At 37.6% G+C, this 27,399-nt stretch overlaps 1 protein-coding gene across 2 annotated transcripts in view; it reads left to right on the plus strand.

Moving 5' to 3' along the window:
* The window catches only part of ADAP2 (ArfGAP with dual PH domains 2), a 101,266-nt gene that overhangs the window by 34,070 nt on the left and 39,797 nt on the right, over positions 1 to 27,399 (plus strand). For both annotated transcript variants that reach the window (XM_053707449.1, XM_053707440.1), the window contains 6 exons: positions 171 to 301; positions 13,336 to 13,427; positions 20,487 to 20,566; positions 22,397 to 22,503; positions 24,723 to 24,869; positions 25,500 to 25,583. In XM_053707449.1, coding sequence (XP_053563424.1) covers positions 13,339 to 13,427; positions 20,487 to 20,566; positions 22,397 to 22,503; positions 24,723 to 24,869; positions 25,500 to 25,583 — 507 coding nt within the window. In that variant the 5' untranslated portion in view covers positions 171 to 301; positions 13,336 to 13,338. The remainder of the gene's footprint in view (positions 1 to 170; positions 302 to 13,335; positions 13,428 to 20,486; positions 20,567 to 22,396; positions 22,504 to 24,722; positions 24,870 to 25,499; positions 25,584 to 27,399) is intronic.

A 27,399-nucleotide genomic window follows, 5' to 3' on the forward strand; every position in this document is an offset into this window, starting at 1 on the left:
TTTAGGACTGAGACTTGACAATTGTTATTAATATATATTCCTGGACCTAGTATTCAGCAAGATAAAGAAAAGGACAGTTTATCTACAGCTTCTCAGTGAGGTAACTTTGCCATTAGAACCATGGTATGTAAATACAATAGCACTGAAAAACTTTATTTAATTTCTTTCAGATCCTGACTGGGCATCCTGTAGCCTGGGAGTATTTATTTGTGTGCAGTGTTCAGGGATCCATCGTAATTTACAGTCATCTGGAAGAGTCAAATCTGTGCGTCTTGATTACTGGGATGATGATTCTATACAGGTACAAAGTATTCCATCCAATCTTTTTAGTGATGTCTGAGGGGAATATGTCACAGCAAGAACTGTTCGCTTCTCAATTGGATGAAAATATCGACATTCTGGCTTATAGTGTTTAAGAGAAATTAGTCTCATATAGTTTTAATCAGATGGATATCAGCATGATCTAATGTGGCATTTTAATCTGTTGAACTTTAAATGGTCAGGAAACTTTAAATAGTTATTTTGTGTTTTTAAACATGTAATATAAGGTTGAATTGACAGGTGCCCTTATCCTATTATATAAAAGGCCAAGTGTGTTTGTCCGAAGCTGTCATGCGCAGTAGAGACAGCACGAGGACAAACACACCTGGCCTTACCTGACAATCCATGCTGTTTGCGGCGAAAGTGGGCGCGGCCGGACAGGAGCGTGGGCGTGGCCGGGCATGGCCGTGGGCTGATCGGTGTGGTCGGGGGCGTGGGTGGGCATGGCAGGGGGGTGGTCTGGCACAGTTGGCGCAACAGAGAGGGGAGAGAAATAGAAAGAGAGGGGGAGAGACAAAAAGAGATAGGAAAGAGCTAAAGAGAGGGGGGGAAAGCAGAAGAGAGGGGACAGTGCAGAAGAGAGGGGAGAGAGAGAGCAAAATAGAGGGGAAAGAGCAAAAGAGAGGGGAAAGAGCAAAATAGAGGGGAGAGAAGGGGGAGAGAGAGCAAAAGAGAGGGGGGAGAGAGAGAAAAAGAGAGGTGGAGAGAGAGCAAAAGAGAGGGGGGAGAGAGAAAAAGAGAGGGGAGAGAGAGAGCAAAAGAGAGGGGGGAGAGAGAGTAATAGAGAGGGGGGGAGAGAGAGCAAAAGAGAGGGATGGAGAGAGAGAGCAAAAGAGAGGGGAGAGAGAGACAAATCAAGAGAGAGGGGGGAGAGAGAGAGCAAAAGAGAGGGGGGAGAGAGAGAGCAAAAGAGAGGGATGGAGAGAAATAGCAAAAGAGAGGGATGGAGAGAGAGAGCAAAAAAAAGGAGAGAGAGACAGAGCAAAAGAGAGGGGGAGAGAGAGAGAGCAAAAGAGAGGGGGGAGAGAAAGCGCAAAAGAGAGGGGGAGAGAGAGAGCACAAAAGAGAGCGGGAGACAGAGAGCACAAAAGAGGGGGGAGAGAGAGCACGCAAAAGAGAGAGAACGCAAAAGAGAGGGGGGAGAGAGAGAGCAAAAGAGAGGGGGGAGAGAGAGCAAAAGAGAGGGGGGAGAGAGAGCAAAAGAGAGGGGGGGAGAAAACAAAAGAGAGGGAGAGAGAGGGAGCAAAAGAGAGGGGGGAGAGAGAGAGCAAAAGAGAGGGGGAGAGAGCACAAAATAGAGGGGGGAGAGAGAGAGCAAAAGAGAGGTGGAGCGAGAGCGCAAAAGAGAGGGGGAGAGAGAGCAAAAGAGAGGGGTGAGAGAGAGCAAAAAGAGAGGAGGGAGAGAGAGAGCAAAAGAGAGGTGGAGCGAGAGAGAGAGCAGGGGGAGAGAGCGCAAAAAGAGGGGGAGAGAGCACAAAAGAGAGGGGGAGAGAGAGCAAAGGGTGGGACCGCTGTACTTCAAAAAATGGCCCGTGTGAATGGGCTTTAGGACTAATATAATATTCCTTATTTCAGATCAATATTCCTTATTTCAGACAGTCAGTTTCATTATTTGGGATAATGCATATGAATAAATCATTTTTTCTTACCTTAAAATTGACTTTTTTCCCTGTGGGCTGTTAGGCTCGCGGGGGCTGAAAATGCTTCATTTTATTGCGTCATTCTTGGCGCGGACTTTTTTGGCGCCAAAAATTTCTATGTCATTTCCGGCGTCATACTTGTTGCCGGAAGTTGTTCGTGTTTGCGTCATTTTTTTGACGTTTTGCGCCAAAAATGTCGGTGTCACCGGATGTGGCGTCATTTTTGGCGCCAAAAGCATTTAGGCGCCAATAATGTGGGCGTCTTTTTTGGCGCTAAAAAATGTGGGCGTCATTTTTGTCTCCACCTTTTTTTCACATTATTTAAGTCTCATTTTTCATTTGCTTCTGGTTGCTAGAGGCTTGTTCATTGGCATTTTTTCCCATTCCTGAAACTGTCTTTTAAGGAATTTGATAGATTTTGCTTTATATGTTGTTTTTTCTCTTACATATTGCAAGATGTCTCAGATTGACCCTGGATCAGAAGGATTCTGTCTCAGATATTGACACTGATAAATCTTCATATTTATTTAAAATGGAATTTATTCGTTCTTTACTTAAAGAAGTTTTAATCGCATTAGAGATGGAGGAATCTAGTCCTCTTGATACTAAATCTACTAAGCGTTTAAATTCGGTTTTTAAACCTCCTTTAGTTATTCCGGACGTTTTTCCTGTCCCTGATGCTATTTCTGAAGTAATTTCTAGGGAATGGAATAATCTGGGTAATTCATTTACTCCTTCTAAAAGGTTTAAGAAATTGTATCCTGTGCCATCTGACAGATTAGAGTTTTGGGACAAAATCCCTAAAGTTGATGGGGCTATCTCTACTCTCGCTAAACGTACTACTATTCCTACGGCAGATAGTACTTCCTTTAAGGATCCTTTAGATAGGAAAATTGATTCCTTTCTAAGGAAAGCGTATTTATGTTCAGGTAATCTTCTTAGGCCTGCTATTTCTTTGGCTGATGTTGCGGCAGCTTCCACTTTTTGGTTGGAGGCTTTGGCACAACAAGTGTCAGATCATAATACTCATAGCATTGTTAAAATTCTTCAACATGCTAATAACTTTATTTGTGATGCCATCTTTGATATCATTAGAGTTGATGTCAGGTATATGTCTTTAGCTATTTTAGCTAGAATAGCTTTATGGCTTAAAACTTGGAATGCAGATATGTCTTCTAAGTCAACTTTGCTTTCCCTTTCTTTCCAAGGTAATAAATTGTTTGGTTCCCAGTTGGATTCTATTATTTCAACTGTTACTGGGGGGAAAGGAACCTTTTTACCTCAGGATAAAAAATCTAAAGGTAAATATAGGGCTGCTAATCGTTTTCGTTCCTTTCGTCAGAATAAGGAACAGAAGCCTGATCCTTCCCCTAAAGGAACGGTTTCTGTTTGGAAACCATCTCCAGTCTGGAATAAATCCAAGCCTTTCAGAAAGCCAAAGCCAGCTCCCAAGTCCACATGAAGGTGCGGCCCTCATTCCAGCACAGCTGGTAGGGGGCAGATTACGATTTTTCAAAGAAATTTGGATCAATTCGATTCACAGTCTTTGGATTCAGAACATTGTTTCACAAGGGTACAGAATAGGTTTCAAGGTAAGGCCTCCTGCAAGAAGATTTTTTCTTTCTCGCATTCCAATAAATCCAGTGAAGGCTCAAGCATTTCTGAAATGTGTTTCAGATATAGAGTTGGCTGGAGTAATTGTGCCAGTTCCAGTTCTGGAACAGGGTCTGGGGTTTTACTCAAATCTATTCATTGTACCAAAGAAGGAGAATTCCTTCAGACCAGTTCTGGATTTAAAAATATTGAATCGTTATGTAAAGATACCAACATTCAAAATGGTAACTATAAGGACTATTCTGCCTTTTGTTCAGCAAGGGCATTATATGTCCACAATAGATTTACAAGATGCATATCTGCATATTCCGATTCATCCAGATCACTTTCAGTTTCTGAGATTCTCTTTTCTAGACAAGCATTACCAGTTTGTGGCTCTGCCGTTCGGCCTAGCGACAGCTCCAAGGATTTTTTCAAAGGTTCTCTGTGCCCTTTTATCTTTAATCAGAGAACAGGGTATTGTGGTTTTTCCTTATTTGGACGATATCTTGGTACTTGCTCAGTCTTCACATTTAGCAGAATTTCATAAGAATCGACTTGTGTCGTTTCTTCAAGAACATGGTTGGAGGATCAATTTACCAAAGAGTTCATTGATTCCTCAGACAAGGGTAACCTTTTTAGGTTTCCAAATAGATTCAGTGTCCATGACTTTGTCTCTGACGGACAAGAGACGTTTGAAATTGGTTTCAGCTTGTCAAAACCTTCAGTCTCAATCATTCCCTTCGGTAGCCTTATGCATGGAAATTCTAGGTCTTATGACTGCTGCATCGGACGCGATCCCCTTTGCTCGTTTTCACATGCGACCTCTTCAGCTTTGTATGCTGAACCAGTGGTGCAGGGATTATACAAAGATATCACAGTTAATATCTTTAAATCCGATTGTACGACACTCTCTGACGTGGTGGACAGATCACCATTGTTTAGTTCAAGGGGCTTCTTTTGTTCTTCCAACCTGGACTGTGATCTCAACAGATGCGAGTCTGACAGGTTGGGGAGCTGTATGGGGGTCTCTGACAGCGCAGGGGGTTTGGGAATCTCAGGAGGCGAGATTACCAATCAATATTTTGGAACTCCGTGTGATTTTCAGAGCTCTTCAGTCGTGGCCTCTTCTGAAGAGAGAATCGTTCATTTGTTTTCAGATGGACAATGTCACAACCGTGGCATATGTCAATCATCAAGGGGGGACTCACAGTCCTCTGGCTATGAAAGAAGTATCTCGGATACTTGTATGGGCGGAATCCAGCTCCTGTCTAAACTCTGCGGTTCACATCCCAGGTATAGACAATTGGGAAGCGGATTATCTCAGTCGCCAGACGTTACATGCGGGCGAATGGTCTCTTCACCCAGAGGTATTTCTTCAGATTGTTCAAGTCTGGGGACTTCCAGAAATAGATCTGATGGCCTCTCATCTAAACAAGAAACTTCCCAGGTATCTGTCCAGATCCAGGGATCCTCAGGCGGAGGCAGTGGATGCATTGTCACTTCCTTGGAAGTATCATCCTGCCTATATCTTTCCGCCTCTAGTTCTTCTTCCAAGAGTGATCTCCAAGATTCTAAAAGAGCGTTCGTTTGTTCTGCTGGTGGCTCCAGCATGGCCTCACAGGATTTGGTATGCGGATCTTGTTCGGATGGCTACTTGCCAACCTTGGACTCTTCCGTTAAGACCAGACCTTCTATCTCAAGGTCATTTTTTCCATCAGGATCTCAAATCATTAAATTTGAAGGTATGGAGATTGAACGCTTGATTCTCAGTCATAGAGGTTTCTCTGACTCCGTAATTAATACTATGTTACAGGCTCGTAAATCTGTGTCTAGGAAGATATATTATCAAGTCTGGAAGACTTACATTTCTTGGTGTTTTTCTCATCAATTTTCCTGGCATTCTTTTAGAATTCCTAGAATTTTACAGTTTCTTCAGGATGGTCTGGATAAAGGTTTGTCTGCAAGTTCCTTGAAAGGACAAATTTCTGCTCTTTCTGTGCTATTTCACAGAAAGATTGCTAATCTTCCTGATATTCATTGTTTTGTACAGGCTTTGGTTCGTATAAAACCTGTCATTAAGTCAATCTCTCCTCCTTGGAGTTTGAATTTGGTTCTGGGGGCTTTACAAGCTCCTCCGTTTGAACCTATGCATTCTTTGGATATTACATTTTTTTCTTGGAAAGTGTTGTTCCTTTTGGCCATCTCTTCTGCTAGTAGAGTTTCTGAGTTATCTGCTCTTTCTTGTGAATCTCCTTTTCTGATTTTTCATCAGGATAAGGCGGTGTTGCGGACTTCATTTAAATTTTTACCTAAAGTTGTGAATTCTAACAACATTAGAGAAATTGTGGTTCCTTCATTGTGTCCTAATCCTAAGAATTCTAAGGAAAGATTATTACATTCTTTGGATGTAGTTAGAGCTTTGAAATATTATGTTGAAACTACTAAAGATTTCCGAAAGACTTCTAGTCTATTTGTTATCTTTTCTGGTTCCAGGAAAGGTCAGAAGGCCTCTGCCATTTCTTTGGCGTCTTGGTTAAAGTCTTTGATTCATCATGCTTATGTCGAGTCGGGTAAAACTCTGCCTCAAAGGATTACAGCTCATTCTACTAGGTCAGTTTCTACTTCCTGGGCGTTTAGGAATGAAGCTTCGGTTGATCAGATTTGCAAAGCAGCAACTTGGTCTTCTTTGCATACTTTTACTAAATTCTACCATTTTGATGTGTTTTCTTCTTCTGAAGCAGTTTTTGGTAGAAAAGTACTTCAGGCAGCTGTTTCAGTTTGATTCTTCTGCTTATAATTTCATTTTTTTTCATTATAAGATTAAAACTTTATTTTGGAGTGTGGATTATTTTTCAGCGGAATTGGCTGTCTTTATTTTATCCCTCCCTCTCTAGTGACTCTTGCGTGGAAGTTCCACATCTTGGGTATTTATTATCCCATACGTCACTAGCTCATGGACTCTTGCTAATTACATGAAATAAAACATAATTTATGTAAGCACTTACCTGATAAATTCATTTCTTTCATATTAGCAAGAGTCCATGAGGCCCACCCTTTTTTTGTGGTGGTTATGATTTTTTGTATAAAGCACAATTATCCCAATTCCTTATTTTTTATGCTTTCGCACTTTTTTCTTATCACCCCACTTCTTGGCTATTCGTTAAACTGATTTGTGGGTGTGGTGAGGGGTGTATTTATAGGCATTTTGAGGTTTGGGAAACTTTGCCCCTCCTGGTAGGAATGTATATCCCATAGCTCATGGACTCTTGCTAATATGAAAGAAATGAATTTATCAGGTAAGTTCTTACATAAATTATGTTTTTCTTGCATTTTTTGTGGCTCTTGTTTAATGTGTGAGATATCATGCATTTGGTTAACTATTACAATTATATATATAAATTATAGGATAGCCCACTACCAATGAACTATAAAAGACAGACATGGGTATTCAGCAGCTTCGTTAGCTTCCGAATGCAGAAGTAGACGGCCCCTTGTGGACTTCAACTATTTTTGGTGCCGGATTTATGCTTGTGAAAGATCGCCACACTAAGATCTATGCAAATCCAGATCTTATAAATCTAGATCTTATTAAAGAGATGCTCAAATAATTAATTTCATAACTTAATTGAATATGGCGAAGAGATCTATTTTCAGTGTATGGGCAAAACCACTACTTTCTAGGGAGATGAAAAGCACAGTTTGCTGGTTTATTAAGTCTGTTTAGCTGTCACCTTGAACAGGACAGTCCCGTGTTATGTTTAAGGCCTTTTTCCAGAAATCCGATAATGAGTTTTTAGTGCTAAAAGTGCTTATAGCGAACTATTATTCTGCCGATAATTATCAAACGATAGATTATCATCGACCCCTTCGTTAGTAAACACATTCTACTGATGCAAATTCACCTATTCATTTTGGACAACAGAGTTTAAGGGGTAGATTTATCAAATGCCAGGCGGATTCACTGTCCGCCCTGCAGATGTCGCGAATCATGTCCGCACGATATTGCACAAGCATTGACACCGCTAGCAGGAAACTTTGGCCGTAGAAATTGTTATTCATTTTGCCTGTTTTTTCCCAGAAAGATATATTTGAACATTGTAGTTTGTCCACTGCCCCAGAGGAGCTGGAATACATTCTGTGGAATCCTCTAACCCTCCTACATAATGCAAAGTAAATGCTTGATGTGCAGAAGCTTATTAATATCTGTCCCTGATTGGTCATAGCAATGGAGAAAAGATAAACAATATTAAACTGTCTTTTAAGAGGGCTTCTCCAGGGCTTTTTTTTAGAGAATCTGTCTCCTAGGGCAAAAATCCAAAATGTTCACCACCCAAATTCTAAAGTGCACCCCCCCCCCACACACACACACACACACTAGCCCTTGCATGTCTCACTGTATGACAACACTACACATGGAGAGGAGGATAGTTACAGTTAACACATTTTAAAATAATAATTTATAAGTCTGACTTCAAAATGAATTACAAACACACACACAGACACTCACACACTCACACACTCAACACACACAGACAAATACTTGCACACATACAAACAGACACAAACACTCCTACAAGCAGTAACATACACACACAACACACAAACACTCACAAATACACACAAGCACTCACACATGCAGACACAAACAACAGGAGTTGCTGACTCTAGCAGTGGCAGTGGGGCTAGCCACAGACAGAGAAGCAGATATTGCTTGACTGGGGTGCATCACCTTAGCAGCACTTCATATAAATTCTACAGTAATAACAGCTTAGTATGGTATTCATAAATTATCCAAAAGCTTGAAGAAAGGTGATAGCAGTCATATATATATATATATATATATATATATATATATATATATATATATATATATATATATAGAGAGAGAGAGAGAGAGAGAGAGAGAGAGAGAGAGAGAGAGAGAGAGAGAGAGAGAGAGAGAGAGAGAAAGAGAGAGAGAGTCCAAGTAAACCCTTACTCGGCCAGTGTATATGGGGTATATATGGGGAATATAAAAAGCAGGCAAACAACAGGAATATAAACAGCAAGCCTTTTTATGTGCATAAGATATCCAAACAGAGGGCCTTAAGCCATTGCGTTTCGGCTCACACACAAGCCTTTCTCAAGTGGAGGCCACGACATCCACTTGAGAATGGCTTGTGTGTGAGCTGAAACGTCATTGCTTAAAGGGACAGTCAAGTATAAATTAAACTTTCATTATTCAGATCGGACTTTTAATTTTAATTGACTTTCCAATTTACTTTTATCATCAAATTTGCTTTTTTCTCTTGGCATTCTTAGTTTAAACTAAACATAGGTAGGCTCATATGCTAATTTCTAAGCCTTTGAGGGCTGCTTCTTATCACATGCTTTTTAAATCTCTTTTCAACACAAAGAGACAGAAAGTACATGTGGGCCATATAGATAACACTGTGTTCAGGCACAGGGGGTTATTTAAGATCTAGCACAAAACAATGCTAAATTTAAGACAATAGATAATAAACAGTCATGTGATCAGGGGGCTGGAAGAAGGTTCCTAGATACAAGGTAATCACAGAGGTAAAAAGTACATTAATATAACTGTGTTTGTTATGCAAAACTGGGGAATGAGTAATAAAGGGATTATCTATCTTTTAAAACAATAACAATTCTATGGTTGACTGTCCCTTTAAAGTGAAAGTAAATCCTAGCATTTTACAAATGCTAGGATTGACTTTTGAAACAAATAAAGGGGACGTTTTTAGCTGCTACAGCAGCACACAGCTAAACAAATTTTTAGCCGTGTGCTGCTGTAGCAGCTAAGAATGGCGATTAGTTAAAACAAATAAAGGCGCTTTCTACATGAAGTATCTTATACTTCATGAATGAAAGTGCCCTTTATTTGTTTCAAAAGTCAATCCTAGCGTTTGTACAACATTAGGATTTACTTTCACTTTAAAGTCCTCTGTTTGGATTTCTTATGCACATACAAAGGCTTGCTGTTTATATTCCTGTTGTTTGCCTGCTTTTTGTATTCCCCATATATACTGGCCGAGTAGGGGTTTACTTGGATTCTATATAATCTGTTTAGCAGTGCACCAGGAGGTTGGACTATTTGCTGAGTGCCGTTTCCTAGTTGAAGTTCAATCCTATTGGCTGATCCAATCAGCCAATAGAATGCAAGCTCAATCATATTGGCTGATTGGATCAGCCAATAGGATTGAACTTCAATCCTATTGGCTGATTGCATCAACCAATAGGATTTTTCCTACCTTAATTCCGATTGGCTGAAAGAATTCTATCAGCCAATCGGAATTGAAGGGACGCTATCTTGGATGACTTCATCTGATCATGTTGATAACTTAATGGAAACACTTATGTCATAATAATAACTTTTGGTTTAGAATATTACATATATGTACACACATGATAATAATAATATAGAATAATGGTTATGACTCAGTGTAACAATATACGTCCACTCATATGATTGTCACATACTATATAGCTCTCTAATGAAAGAATTAAACAAGCTACGTGTCACCAATTATTAATATATGCTCTACTGAGTACTCTTATTACTACACACTATACCTTTATTACTACACACTATACCTTTAACTGAGTGGGTGTGTGTACATATTTTTTAGACTATTAGATCGATCCAATGAATAGACACTGAGTCTCATATATATCGATATGTCTTGAATCATATAGTGGAATTGATACTCCTCCCCCATGGTTGCCTTCTCTGCGCTCATTGCCCTGAGATACCATTAGATTCTATCAATGATCAGTCTACTTTTTGACACATTGTATTTCACATACTGCCTATCGTTAATACATGCATTTGATCTATGTACAAGCCTGCTGTCTAGGCATATTTTAGAGGCCAAAAATACTCTGCATGCCTGCTTACTCTGTATAGAGCGCTGTTTAGCATATGTCACAGCAGTATGCTAATTAGCCATGTGTTTGGGCTATACCTCAAGTCATGCACACGTCGGCTCTGTAAAATTGTGCCCAATCCGTCACTGATCAGATAAATGTTGCTTAACAGCGTATATTTAAGAATTGACTGAAGGAGCTATATCGTAAGTAGGAACACATAATCCTATAACATATGCACGATATAAATAAGACTCTCTTGATGACACTACTACAATATGTACTATTTATATACGCACTGAGTTTGACTACGGTGTCCATTTAATCAGAATTACACCCAGGAGACAGTATTAAGTGCCATAACGATAGAGAAGGATGGGGATATTAGACGTATTACATTACTAAATACACATATACATATATACAGCTGTCGTTATATCTGCTTTTATACCTGCTTCTGTATCCTGCTTGGGATTTATTGTTCTAACTTAATGTGATTCATACGAGCTAATACATGCAATGCTATATAACTTTGAATCTATGGACTTTATTGAAGTAACACATTTGGTACTAAATATAGTTGAATGGTTCCTATATGTTGTTTACACTAGAATATATATATATATATATATATATATATTTGTTATGGGAACACACTATGCATTTAATGTTTATATATGTTTATATATTTTTGTAACCAGGCAACTGTGATGTTGCCATGAAAACACAGTTTTGGCGCAATTTTTTGAACTGTTTGATGGGTGGTGCTTAGTACATTTATGATTCACTGTTTTTACTTGCACATTGTTTGGTCTGAGGAAGGGGTCTGTGAACCCCGAAACGTTACCACGTAACAAATAAGTATTATTGTATCCAAACCCAGTGAGTGCAGTTCCTGCTTGAAGGAAGATCTATTTATATACTGACTTTGCACCCTGATGACCCACCTGAATTGTGATAGCAGATACATATGGGATATATATATATATATATATATATATATACAAATTCCAGAAAATAGGAGCGCACTTGCCGGGTCTTAAACAAGTAATAATATTTATTTAAACAACGTGACGTTTCGGGGTGGTTAGCCCCGTCCTCAGACCATTACTAATGGTCTGAGGACGGGGCTACGTTTCGGGGTGGTTAGCCCCGTCCTCAGACCATTACTAATGGTCTGAGGACGGGGCTAACCACCCCGAAACGTCACGTTGTTTAAATAAATATTATTACTTGTTTAAGACCCGGCGAGTGCGCTCCTATTTTCTGGAATTTGTATGCAATTTGATTGAATGCACCCCGGGCAGCTTTAAACTTAAAAAGTGCGTGCAGTGCCCTATGGACATTGAATATATATATATATATATATATATATAAATTCTAATTCAGTATTCAGAAAAAAAGATGTGTACCTCAATGCAGCATACTAAAATCTGAGTAAAACGCTGCATTTCTTGTAAATATAATTTATTAATTGCAAAACTTGATCACTCATATACTGGGTGTAGGCGCATGCCACAGAAAGCTGGAGCAGCAAGCATGTGAGGATTTGAGGATCTGTGCAGCTGCACACACTGCTCTCTTCAGCCTTGAGGCTGTGTGACTCGTCTCACACTGTATCCATGCAGCCTTGCACAGACAGCATCCAGTCTGCTCGTCCCCTTAGCCCTGCTCTTTCTGCTGTGGCCCTAAGATCAACTAACTGAACTTTGTTAGGGGAACATTGCTTTGTAGAAAGGTGTCAGGGGGAAGAATAAGTGAGTGCACACATGTCCCTCCCCCATGCAGCATTGTCTAGTGCAAGGTGAGAGGGGACTTGTTCCTAGCAAAGAAGTGACATGTGCTGCTGTGGCTGATGTATAGTGTCATGCTGATATTTCACACATTAAGGTAAGGTTTATTTTTATAGGTTTTTTTTTCTCTCCGTCTCAGATTTTACAGCTTCTCATGGTAGTTCTGCTGTTCCAGTCAGTAAACTTATATTTGTCTGTACCTCCATGCTTCTTTCTCAATATTTACCTTGCTTTGCTCCTGTTGGCTGCCCTAAATTTCTTTAACCAGCTAACCTCACACCAGAATCACATTCAAAAGCATATTAAATGAATCCACAGTGGAGGAATTTATATATGTATTTACTTATTAGTACTGCTTAGGTCCAGTTTCACATATTGCAATTGATTTTTTTTTATTTTTTTTTAATGATTAGCCCAGCAGTGCTGGGTTAATAATTTAAAAAAAGTTATAAAATAAATTGACTTAGTTGTTTTTTGGGATGTTGGATTGGAGATCGAAATTGCATGGGGGGGGGGGGGGGCAAGGAAATGTTTGCCCAGGGTCCAGTCAATATTAAAGACGGCCCTGTTTGTGGGTTTTGCTTATTGGTTGATATGTGCAGGAGCTCATTTATATATGTCCCTGATTGGCCACAGCATAGGAAGTAAGATTAAGGGGTGTGTCCTGGTCCTGCAAAACAATACACATAACAAATCTTTTTGCAATGTAACAAATATTTTCTAGCACATAAGTGATAGATGTATTTTAATTTACATTTAAATATTAAAAAAATGTGGGTTTGTTAAAATGTAAATTGTGCATGCAAACAAATATGTGAATAGTCCAGAAATGTCACTAGAAAGTGTAAAAATAGTTTTTAATGGTTCTAAACATCTTACGAAATGCTTTTGGTCTGTGTCAAAATGTCGTCTTACAAACTATTGCAGTGTTTTTTTGCGTCAAGCATTTGAAAACATTCTGAATAAATTGTTCATTTCAAGGTTTTCAAATGATTTGGATTGGGTGAAATTTTGAAAACAATTGGTAATGATCACAAACTGTGCATACATTACCAGAAATTTCACTTTTAATTTATGTGCAGTGTTTTCTAAACCACTTGTGATTTCTTATGTTTCAGTTTATGAAAAACCACGGAAACCAGCAAGCAAATGCTGTATATGAAGCTTATATACCTCCTTTTTACTACAAACCCAGGGCCAAAGACTACACGTAAGTTATTACTAATTACATTTTTGTAAATTACTCTTCCATTAAAATAAACAGAAACACTATATATAATACTGTGTAAAGGCTGCATTATTTAGCCTGTCGTCAGTTTATGCACATTTGTTTCTCAGACAATTACAAAAGTCGGTCATTAATTACCTAATGGTCCGTAATGGTAATCATCAACTATTTCTTGTTACCAATGGTCTGGACTTGTAATCTTTATCTATTTCAGTTAACAACAAAATATAGCTTCTAATATAAAATGAAGAAGAGAGAGCTCCCAAATGTATAAATCATTTTATTAATTTGAAAACATATAGCCAGTACAGTCCTTATGCACATTATTAAAGGGATACTAAACCCAAATTCTGTTCAGCACCTTTGAAAGCACTTGCTGATTGGTAGCTACATTTAGACACAAGACAGCAAGTGCTAACCAGTGTCTGAACCAAAAATAGGCTGCTCCTTAGCTTTCATGCCTGCTTTTTCAAATAAAGATACCAAGTGAACAAAGAAAAATTGATAATAGGAGTAAATTAGAAAGTTGCTTAAAATTGTATGCTCTATCTGAATCATAAAAGAAAAGATTTGGGTTAAGTATCTCTTTAAGTTTAATTTTGCAAAGATCATGGTAAAATGTTTGGATTTACCTCCATATTTGTTGGATTTAGTATCATTATCCTCTTTTACGGATTTCAGTACAAGTAAAGGGGAGGACTGGCAACTTTTGGCACATGGAGCAATTACTACCCAGTGGCCTTGGTTATCATGTGGACCTTTCTAACAAATGCATGTAGGAAAGCCTACAGCTATAACCAGTACTTTTGGGGCATTCAGGATGACAATCCCCAGCTAAGGTGCATAGTAATTTGGGCACTGGGCTGGGCAGGCACATCTCTGTCATCAAGTCGGGCAGTTTAGGTAAGACAGAATATATCTACAGCGACATAAAACCTAGACACCCCTATATATGTATGTATGTTTATATACACATGCTGTAGACAGATACACATTTAAATGAATTAATGAAAATAAAAAAACAAAATAAACTGCTGGGCACTGCACCTTCTGCACTGATTCAAATTCCACCACCAAGAGTGGCCAGTTGGGCCTTTGCCACCCTGCTCCCTGGTTCAGTCCACCCCCATCCTGTAATGAGCCTGAGATTATTTAATCCTAAAGATATAACTACTGAGCACACATGACAAATTTGCTGGTAATGCTAAACCAAATAAAAAAAGCACACATTGCTCACATAGCAATGAGAATAGGAATAGAAATGGTAACATACAGTAAGGAAAATAACCTTCAATGGATTTCTGTGCTTTTATTGTTTGAGTTGCGAGTCAGTATAGTAAGCAGGGAAAGTGAGTGTAAAATGAGTGTCTACACTGCAGCAAAACCTGAAAGGGGATAAGTAATTGGCGATAAAATTAAACATTTGATATACAAAACATACTTATTGTGAGAGACACATTTTAATTTGACAATGCCGCTTAAAATCCTATTTTACAATTTGTTTTAATTAAACATAACTTAAACATAACTCATGTTTTCATGTTCCATACCTAGATTATATATACTGTATTTAGGGGGTTGTCACAGTTCATGTAAAGGGAAAAAACACAGAGATAGACCCCTAATTTAAAAAAAAAAAAAAAGCCATTTATTGTTTGTGTCATATCCTCCATAAAATGCTGTTCCAATAGACTGTGAACCCCATGTGATTGTGACTCCTAATCAGCTACACTTTATTTGTTAATCATCCTCGGAGCAGGGCAGTTAATACCAAACCAACATGAGATATCAACATTCATGCACATCAAACACTTCAGAAGGAAATATTCTTCATGGGTTTTACAGTCCTTATCTGCTGTCAACAGTTATGTTTTTTAAAGTAAATTAGAAAGCATAAAAACTGAAATATGGGAGAGGCACATATTCTGTTGATGAGCAACTGATCATAGACCACATTAGAAGACTTTGATGAATGGCTACATAAATTGATACACAAATTGGCTTGAAAATTACACAAAGCTATTTGATAAATAAAGAAATACGTGATTGTAGAGGTTAAAGGGACAGTCTAGTCAAAATTAAACTTTCATTATTTAGACAGGACATGCCATTTTAATCAACTTTCCAATTTACTTTTATCATCAAATTTGCTTTTTTCTTTTGGTATTCTTAGTTGAAACTAAACCTAGACAAACTCATATGCTAATTTATAAGCCCTTAAGGAATGCCTCTTATCACATGGATTTTAAATTGATTTTTAACACAAAGAGACTGAAAGTACCCATATAGATAACACTGTGTTCAGGCACAGAAAGTTATTTAAAGGGACAGTACACTGTAAAATTGTTTGTCTTTTTGTGCTTGTTGGGTTAGAGCGCAATTGAATATTTTTTACGTGTAATATGCATGCAAACTGATGTGCGCAAAAAGCCAAAGTCTAACGGTGTTAACGCGCGAGTGGTAGCACAAACTACTTGTAATCTGGCCCATAGTATATAAAAACTGACATTTTATAAAACCCTGCAACCAGCACAGGTCAAAGCCACTCACCTTTTATGTATAAAGTTATTCTGCTGCATTTGTGATACACTTGTGTAGGCTTGAGTTCTATTTAAAGCTTATATAGTGAATACACAGAGCAGCCCATGCTTTTATACACTCAATAATAATAACCTAATACATAACTCACAAGATTTTCCTATTTCAGATTCAGGCTGGAGGTGGAGTCATGATAACATAGACGGTGAAGTTGGTTGTTGGCGTAGTGTGCCATTGGCAGAGTTGATGCAATGTAGAGACATGGTCAAGCATAGTTGGGATAAATGATAGGGAATGTAGAGAAGAAGAAGGAATAGAGCTGCTGAAATATGTATCGAAATACAGGATAATTGTGAGCTCTGCTTTAAGTGCTCATGCAAGAAACGCCAACATTTTGCTGCACACCTACAAAATAACTTTATTTAGACAGAGTAAAAAAAATGAAAAGGAAAAAAGCAAGTAGAAATGGATGGAAAAGACCATCACCTCGATCACATACTTGGCGACGTGCGCAAAAACAAGTTCTCCATTTTTTTCTCAAATCACAAAATCACAAACCCGGAGCAGCACACAAGTTACGCACGTAGATTTTACATGGCGTGCACAGTTTTTACTCCCACAGACTAACATAGAACTGGAGTCGGCAGTCGGTATTACAATGGCAGCTTATGAACTTGGATGCAATGTGTGCAATATGTTCAAATACGTCTCAGTGTCCTACTCCTCCTCAATTCAGTAGTAACTCACTCTACAGCTCTGGTGTTTGCTCCTCTCTCTCACTCTCTATACCTCCACTCCTAGGCCCTGTGTTGTAGCTCAGTGAACAATCCTAGCATAGGCAAATATGGCGGTTACACATGGGTTTATATAGGTTTTTTTCACGTGTCCGTTTATTAATTGGTTTCGGTTTCAATTTTTATGAGTGAAGTCAACACAGACACTCCTACTCTTTAATCTTCAATTGCGCATGCAATATACTGGAGTAAAGTACTGGCGATGCCAGAAACGTGGAGTTGCGCACATTTCTGAACATCGGCAGTTTGGCCTACTTATGCCAGTATATCATATGGTGGCGTGGGTTATGTGATTCACCCGATGTGCGAGGTGAACTTACGGGCGACGTGGGTTTCAGCAGCTGCGCTGAAACTTATGTGAACTATGTGATTGCACCCTAAAAGTGCAATGCCAGATTTGTTGTAACAGCATTTAATAATTGACAAACTGATAGGTATGCAAACTGGTATTTATAGCCATTTATAACCAGTCATTCATTGGTTAACTCATGTTGAAAAAGATGGAAAAAAAAAGAAAACTCTCAAGTACATTTAAAGGGACAGTCTAGTCAGAGTTAAACTTTCATGATTCACACAGAACATGCATATTTTCAACAACTTTCCAATTAACTTTTATTTTCTAATTGTCTTTGAGTTCCCATGGTATCTTTTGTTGAAAAGCATCCTTTGTTGAAGAGCATCCTATGTAGGCTCAGGATCAGTAATTTACTGAGAACTAGCTGGATGGATGCACATGTATGCCTCTTGTCATTGGCTTACCAGATGTGTTCAGCTAGCTCCCAGTAGTCTGGAATAAACAATATACTTTTTTCCCCATTTACTTATTCATTAAGAAACACACTTTTTTTAAATCAATTGAAACACACTTTTTAGAATCCACTTAATCTGATATGTTTTTTTATTTTCATTATCTTATGGGTCTCATAAAATGCGTTGCTGCTTTTCATGACACTTAGATTACTATCTCTGAGATGTAATAGATAATAGTTAATTGGAACATTGTTTAAAATTGTATGCTCCTATCTAAATAATTAAAGAAACATTTTGGGTTTAATCTACCTTTAACAATCACTATTCTACATAGTAGAGATATGCATTCAGCTTTGGACAAATATAAATTCGGCGAGTTGTCTAATTTACGAACAGCCATTTCATTATTGGGCAAAATGGATGAAGAACAAATGATTGCTTGACCAAATACATTTATTACTTTGTTTGTGCTGTTCAGATCCAAAAAAGGTGCAGGAAGGGGGAGCTATATTTGGCTAATCAGCTTTTTTGTAAGTAATGATGTACAGGGGTCTGATCAGTTTTGTGTGTATTGTCCTCTGTCCAATCCTGGGATAGTATTATTAATGATTTATTTTAGGGACAGCCAATCAGGACACTAAATGTTGGATTTAATCTAGCATAGGGAGGTGGTAGACTAGGTAAAGCTCAGACAATGGGGCCTATTTATCAAAGGTCTTGCGGACCTGATCCGACAGTGCGGATCAGGTCCGCAAGACCTCGCTGAATGCGGAGAGCAATATGCTCTCCGCATTTAACATTGCACCAGCAGCTCACAAGAGCTGCTGGTGCAACGCCGCCCCCTGCAGACTCAGCAGGGGGGTGTCAATCAACCCGATCGTACTCGATCGGGTTGATTTCCAGCGATTCTTTAGACCGCTGCTTCATAAATTGTGTTTCTGGCGAGTCTGAAGACTCGCCAGAAACACGGGCCCACAAGCTCCGTTCGGAGCTTGATAAATGGGCCCCAATCACTTTGACTAGTGGTACTGAAATGTGCAGTTGTGTGGCTTCTGTAAGCTTGTCTCAAATTCAATCAGTGAGTTGTATGTTCTGTTAGCATTGAAAGATTTTTTTTTTTAATTTGTCAAATTCTATAATGTAAGATTTTTTGTTAAAAATGTTGCATATATTTCCTGTTCCCATTGGAAGCAAATCCAAATCCAATATTCGTCTGAAAGAAAGACCACATGTATGACATTTGGCTCAACCGAACATTGGGAAACAAATCTTTCAGATGAAACAAATGTTTTGCTTCTGCTCATCTCTGCTATACAGCTCACAACAAAAAAATATTCTGTGAAAATACTAATCATTAATTTATTATACACATTGGGACCGAATTATCAAGCTCTGAATGGAGCTTGATGCCCCTGTTTCCGCGCGAGCCTTCAGGCTTGCTGGAAACAGCAGTCTAAAGACCACTGCTCCATAACTTGTCTGCTGCCTCTGAGGCTGCGGTCTTCAATCCGCCTGATCCTATACGATCGGGCTGATTGACACCCCCTGCTAGCAGGCGATTGGCCGCAAATCTGCAGGGGGCAGCATTGCACAAGCAGTTCACAAGAACTGCTTATGTAATGATAAATGCCGACAGCGTATGCTGACGGCATTTATCGATGTGCGGCGGACATGATACGCTACATCGTATCATGTCTGCTCGCACTTTGGTAAATTGACCCCCATATCTCAAATAATACAGCAGAAACAAAAATAAAGCAATCTTTTAAAACTTTCTTTTAAAAATGCCACTCTTTGTTAAACCCATGTTGGAGTTTAGTTCAAAGGTGGAAAATCCAATTAACAACTCTCTTATCCAGAGATATATTTTAAACAGTTGTTTAAAATATATTTTTTGCACTGGAATGTTTAAAGGGACGTTGTAAAAAAAAAAAGTTCTCCTCTTTAAAGTGTTACCCAGTGATCTATTTTAACTGCAGGGGGTCTATTTAGCAAAGCGTCAATACGCTCGCCAGACATCGCTAACCCGGATCTGAATATGATACCCTTATTTATCAAAAAAGCCGTCAAAAACACGCGCATCAATTAAGGTGCGAAGAGTATCGTACTGGTGTTAACTAACAGTCATCGATGTCGCGGTTATTCGGGTTTTTCTCAACTTTATTTATACCATGGCTTAAACATGGTGCACATAGATTTTTCACAAAAAAAAAGCAAGTTAGCTATATTATGTTGTGTATTTCATTTGTATCTCTATATTTATTAGGGCGACAAGTTTGGGGCAAAACTTTTTAACAAATTTGTAGAAATAATATTGTCCCATTACTTTGTAATGAGAGACAAATTTGTAGCATAATCCATAAGTAGTAATGTATTTTTCATTTTTATCCCTATATCTACTAGTGCACCAAATGTGGAGCAATAATTTTGTTTGATTTAGAAAGGATATACAATTTTAATAAAGTTTCTAATTTACTTTTATTATGTAATATACTTCATTCTCTTGCAGCATCGAACATAAGCTTTCTGTGTTTTTTTAGACTCCCATTCAGTTCTATGGCATCCGCAACCTCAAAGGTGGCGGATTGAAACTAGGTACGCTACGTCGGAATAGACGCAAGCGTACCTGTTAAATGTTTGATAAATTGGGAAAAGGGTCAAATAGAGTTGAATGTGAATTCGAAACATCTGTAATGATACAAGCATCAATCTGCGTCGGATTGAGAACGTGTGATCGTATTTTACGTCACAAATTTCAACATTTGACGATCTTGACGCTTTGATAACTACGGCGGATCAATCTCGCGACAAATACGATGCGGAATGCAAACGTATTTTCAGTTGATGCTTTGATAAATAGACCCCAGGAGTGTATTAAATCTATTACGCCAGTTTCTTTAGCTTTATTTTGTCAATTTTGTGAACTGTTTATTTATTCTTACATGTCTGTGATTTCCAGGGTCTTAAAAGAACAATGGATCAGAGCAAAGTATGAACGGAAAGAGTTTACATCAAATAGGAGATCTGTGTATGACACAGGTAAATGTTGGAATTGATTGTCATTTTTGCTTAGATAGAGCATTTGAGGTTGAGGTCCATAGGCAGTAAACACTTTGAGATTGTAATATTACATGCTTATTACTTATGCATAGTAAAAGAACTTTGCAATATACTTTCATTATTTAGTTTGACCCTGGAAAGCCCTGTTGTCTCCAGTCTTAAGTCCACATTGGCTCCGCCTCCTCCAAAAAGGAAGAGTTTGACCATTAATAAAAACAATTGCAGCAAACACATTGCTATTCTGTTATTATATAAGGTAATTTGAGGATTACGTGTTTTTTTTTTTTACCTGGAACTAGTTGAGCAGAAGATGGGTTGTAGAAATCAGAAGGAAAATCTGTAAACAGGTCAGGGGTCAGAACCAGAAGAGCTGTCCAGAAACAAATGTCTGAACAAGAGGACAATAATAGCTCAAAAGCCAGAGCACAATTCCAATTATCATGAACCAGTAAATCAGTCCACAAATAGCATATCTCAGTAGAAGGGTCAGACAGGTTACGTAAGCTAGAAACTTTGCTAAGGTCAGAAGAACAGTCCAGGAACAAGAATACTTCAGTCTTCATGCGCAATACCCAAGCACTGAATGGGACACAGAGATGACCTTTTAACACCTCCCCCTGGCTTGGTGCCAGGGACAAGGCCAGGTTCACTTCCAAATAGGAAAGGTATAAAGTAATAAAACTTAGCGCACTGGCTTTGTTACAATGCACAGACCAGGCAGAAGAATAACCAGAGAGCCTGCTGCGCTAATCCAACATTACTTAGTGTGGCGCCTGGCTCTGATTGCAGCAGTTTACCTTCTAATAGCGCTTTAGAACAGCAGCCTCAAGAACAGTGTGACTCCTGATGCGCAGTACAACACCCAGCCCACAGTAAGTAAAGCTTAGGAACCTTATAACACTCCAACTTCGCTGATATATAAATCTATTGGAAGACTGCAGAAAAATGTTACTAAAGTCCACTGAATATCCTGTAAAATATGTGCAAAAAGTCCCTGTACACTGTAGTTAGTAGGGACTATAGGCCCATGGAGTTTGATTTTAGGACTGGTATGTCCATATAATTAACAGGATCTTCAGGGTCATGTGACTAAATTGTGGTCTAGTTTGGGCAAATAACTATCAGGCAATGTAGACAAAAGGGTCTGATGTGAAGTTCATTATAGGTATATAGCTGATAGGAACTATATGGTCATGTGTTCTGATCCGAGGTCTGATCCTGACCCCATATGCAAATGTCTCCCAGTCCTCTTATATATTTAAATAAGGCAGCTTGCAACTCAAATAAGTAGACATATAAGGATATTAAAAATGTTTGAAAAACTGGCCTTAGGGTTACATTTAAAGAGACACTGAACCCATTTTTTTTCTTTTGTTATTCAGATAGAGCATGCAATTTTAACAACATTCTAATTTACTTCTATTAACAATTTTTCTTCGTTCTCTTGCTATCATTATTTGAAAAAGAAGGCATCTAAGCTAAGGAGTCAGCCAATTTCTGGTTTAGACCACTGGACAGCACTTGTTTAATGGTGGGTGAATTTATCCACCAATCAGCAAGAACAACCCATGTTGTTCACCAAAAATGGGCCGGCATCTAAACTTACATTCCTGCTTTTCAAATAAAGATACCAAGAGAATGAAGAAAACTTGATAATAGGAGTAAATTAGAAAGTTGATTAAAATTGCATGCTCTATCTGAATCACAAAAGAAAAAAATGGGTTCAGTGTCCCTTTAAGATATAGCTTAACAATAAATGTTATTCCTGTAAGTTTGTTTGGTAAGCTAACCTTTTTTTTTCTATAAAAGCACACAAGGAAGGTATGCTGTGGAAGAGAGGAAGAGACAATGGACAGTTTTTAAGGAGGAAGTTTGTTTTTTCTGAAGGATTACTAAAGTATTACACTAGAGATGATGTGAGTATTCTTCCTTCACCGCCTGCGTTAAAATACTTTACTACTTTAAATATTTCTTTACTTAAAATAGTACTGGTTCTTTTGCAGTGTGTTTAGTTGGAAAGTTATTTTAGAAAACTTATCATAATAAGAGAGTATTCAACTAGAAACTTAAAACAGATTCACCAATATATATCATTATTTTGTTTACATAAAAATTGTAATTGTGCAGATATTAAGATATGTAAGATGATTACACAATAAACCATAAAACTATATATATATATATATGGAAAACAAGGGTACAAAGGGTGCACACTCCTCTAAGTGTAGTAGGTTAAAAATAAGTGGGAATGTATTTATAAACCAACGAATGCAAATTCACAAAACAGCTATGAGGTAAGAAACACATATATATGTACATCAGACAAACTGATACACTTGTGAAGTTTCTCCTGGGCCGTGAGAATCCTTATATGTGCATATATATATATGTGTTTTTATCATACCTCCTAGCTGTTTGAATGTGTTAGTTTATAAAACAAATTCCACTCATTTTTAACCTACTACGCTTAGAGCAGTGTGCGCCCTTTCTACCCTTGTTTTCCATACAGCTCTATCTGGTTTCCAGTACCGTGTATTTCCAAGGGGTTGCAAATCCTCTCCAGCATTATGCTTTTAAAGGGACCATACAACCTGGGAAGAAGTGTATATCGATACAGTCTTCATTCATTTTTTACGATATCCTTTTTATCATTTTGTACTCCTATATGGGCCGCTCCTAATTGTTGCATTTTATTTTCTTCTTTTGGGGATATGTGTATTCCTTGATTGTGATGCTTGGCAACATTTGACAAAGGTGTTGGAATAACACCAAAACGTTATGACCGTTTTATGATGTCTTTCTAAAATGAATTAAAAGTTTGTATATTGTGCTAAAAAGACCAATGAGTGCATTTTTTCCTCAATAAGGACTATATATATATATACACAGAAATGTTATATGCACTCTCACTAACCAAAAATGACATCAACCCGGGTGCCGGCAGGGGCTTTAAATAGAAAATATACAGACCACACTCGCTGGGTTTCAGACAAACGTCAAAATTTCTTTATTTTGGTGACGTTTCGAGGAAAATTTGAGGAAGGGGAGATTTTCCTCGAAAAGTCACCGGAATAAAGAAATATTGAAGTTTTTCTGAAACCCAGCAAGTGCGGTCTGTATATTTTATATATATGCTGCTTTTTCTATAATGGTTAATATCATCAGATTGTCTTAAGGATATAAAGATCAGAAATGACTGATAAGCTCTAGAGATCTCTGGTTAATTTTATAATTGTGACCCAAATGCCCCCAAAATACAATAGTGTGTATTTTATTAAAAATACAAATTGTAGCATTTTATTTTGTAATAAAATAACTGCACCAGGCAGTTTTTGGAGGCTAAAGTTGGCGAGTGGGGGGTGTTAGAAAAAAAACCCCACACCACTAGAATGTTCCTTTACATTGCGGTCTATGGGAACTAGGTGTTTTCAGTAAATATATATCTATATGCTTATATATGTAGTTATTTATGTGTTAATATGTATATACACGTTAACACATAAATATATATAATTACCAAACAGTGACCGCACCATCTTCTAGATAAATTTACAATATGCTCATGCACGGGATAGAGTCTGGTCCTTGACTCAATAATAACATAATATCAATAAATCCCAGCCAACGAGTCTTAGAAATCTTTCAACAAAGGATTTTTAATTGTATACATAACATATACAATTAAAAATCCTTTGTTTAAAGATTTCTAAGACTCGTTGGCTGGGATTTATTGATATTACATAAATATATATGTATATAGGCACCTGTGCCGTGTATGAAAGCATCAGAACAAGGATCCCATTGGAGCCTATGGAAGTGCGCTCTTGTGAGCACAATGCTTCCCAGCAATGCGAACGCGAGCTTGCATTCACATTGCTGTCAACTTATAATACCAGCGCACATTACCGTGTGCTGGAATTACTCAGTAGAGCACTAATATCGTTGTCACGAAAGCGTTATTTAGCACCCCACTTGTAATCTGGCCCTTAGTGTTTATTGTCCCTTTAATGACTGGTGGAATAAAAGCATCTAAATGAATGTTAGGAATTGTTAGTCTTCAGCTTATTCCTATTGCAGATAATAAAGAATGTATATGTACGTAAGAGTTTCTGTAATGTTCTTTTGCTTTCCATAGATCAGGGGTCTTAGGGGAACAATACCCATTACTACTCTAAATGCCATGTTCCAAGGGGAGAAAATCGGACACCAAAATGGGTTGGAGATTACTTTTGTAAAAGATGGCCAGACAAGGAGCATATTTGTGTACCATGAAAAGAGCGAGGCAAGTAGACTTTTATGTAGTTCCACAAAAACTGTAAGTGGCGACTATTTTGCTGACCTAAAGTTCACACATGCTTGCTTTTCACTGAGGCCTCTTAGCTTTGTGAAATATATATCACTAGAAATTTCCACAAACCAGCTAGTCCTGGGCAAGTAAGAAATTGCAACATCCAAAATTTGTTTGCGTTTGCCCATCTTTAACACTAAATGCACTAATAACTTTTTTGTCTCAAGACTAGTAACGTTTTCCCACTGAGCTCTCTCATATTATTATATGTAGCAGTGGGGACTTGCATGAGGAGATATATAAGGAGCATTATGGGAGAAAAAGGTGAACTGAGGAAAAACAGGACAAAAAATGGCTGTTTGCCATCACATTGCAGAATAGCACTAGAAGGACTATGAGGTAGATTTAGTTTAGAGAGAGAGGAGAGCAGACTGCATAACAAGTTTCTCTTTTATAATGGAATAATTAGAGGGAACAACATCCTGAATACACCTATTGATGCTGAAACATTATGTAATGCAGTGGGACTTCCATGATCAGGTTCACATGACACAAACATCTACTCAACAGGGAAGCATTTAGTATTTGAAATATTTGTTTTTCAACAACATTTTTCTTTTCCAGGAAATTGTGGCTTGGTTTAATGTGCTAAGAGCAGCTCGTTTTAACTACTTGAGGGTAACTTTCCCAGATACACCTGATTCAGAGGTATTAAACATATTAATTTATTATTATTATTATTATTATTATTATTATTATTATTATTATTATTATTATTATTATATATGGGTTTAACCCACTGCTGTCTTTAGCAAATTTATTATTATTATTATTATATATGGGTTTAACTTCTACTATTTTTTAGCAATTTTTATTTGTGTTTGTGGTTCAGAGGTGTAATTAATGGCATATTTTGTCTTTTAACTAAGCTAAAATATTGTAAATACATGATGTGTGTGTTTTGTTATATGTATGTGTATATATACACATATATTATTATATGTGGCTTATCTATAACAGTGAAGCCTGCTTGAAGTTGTCCACACCAATCCCGGTATTGAAGTGTAAATCAAGTGCCATAACAAAACATTTATGTACATACATATACATAATATATTGCCACATTGATGCCACCATCATCATTTATTATATATCTCTCTTCAATCTCTGCACATTTGGAAAGAAATGCGCTCTTGCTTAACAGACAATGATGATGTATTGGTGTTAATTTTCATGCCTGTGCAAAAAGTGTCACAAAGCCAACTACTTGGCACATTCTCACCCTGTACATTCACAGTGTATCTTCCCTAACATGATTGGATATTCAGGCAGGTCTTCTGATAGGCTGCTGATTCTTGCTTGGTCCCTCCCTTGTTACTGCACCAGGTGCCTTCCTTCCCTGTCCCTTGCTTGATTACTGGTTATTGGGCCCTTGGTCTGTTACTTTGACCATGACTTAAAGGGAAATTAAACCCAATTTTTTTCTTTCATGATTCAGATAGATAATACAATTTTAAACACTATTCCAATTTACTTCTATCATCTAATTTACTTCATTTTTTAGATATCCTTTGTTAAAGAAACAGCAGTGCACATGACTGAGCCAATCACACAAGGAATCTATGTGCAGCCACCAATCAGCAGCTTCTGAGCCTATCTAGATATGCTTTTAAGCAAAGGAAATCAAAATAATGAAGCAAATAAGATAATAGAAGTAAATTAGAAAGTTGTTTAAAATTGCATACTCTTTCTAAATCATGAAAGAAAATTTTTGGGTTTAATGTCCCTTTAATCCCTATCATGGTACAGGTTTTTCTCTGTCCCCAGTTCTTCATCACTGCAAACTGCTTAAACCAGGAAGAGAAAGTTATAAATCCTGAAAGGATCTTCATCTTTCACAGCTTCTCAAATATACTTAAACTATTAATTACACCACCACAACTAAAAACCCCTCCCTAATTGTATATATGCATTTCCTTATAACTAATAGTTTTGCTGATCATAAAGCCACCTGCCTTCAGGAAATTCCTTATTATACAGACGGTGCATAGACTAGCAGAGCATATTATATTTTTAGCATTTATTTCCTTGTATTGTTACTGTAAGCAAATGCTGATTTTAGAAACAAAAATGTGGGCATATGTAAGCAAAAAGATATTTTTTTCTAGTTTGACAATGAGAGAAAATGTCTAGAATTCCCTAGACCACAGAGCCTTCATTTTGTGTACAACGCAGAACAATAGAATAAAATAAAAATAATTGTCCCACAGGTTATCTATACAAACTGGTTATGCATAATTTATATTTTATAGTTCAATAGGACATTTCTGTTTACTAACCACAATGTATAGTCAGCCCTGTATATATATATATATATATATATATATATATATATATATATATATATATATATATATCACTATTGTTATTATTATTAAATATTTAAAATTGAAATGCAGACCCATACACACAGTGGATATACCTGTGGGACAAAGTTGATATAGTAGAAATGATTGGTGGTTGA

Source organism: Bombina bombina, chromosome 1, assembly GCF_027579735.1.
Source record: "Bombina bombina isolate aBomBom1 chromosome 1, aBomBom1.pri, whole genome shotgun sequence".
NCBI classification, from domain to species: domain Eukaryota; kingdom Metazoa; phylum Chordata; class Amphibia; order Anura; family Bombinatoridae; genus Bombina; species Bombina bombina.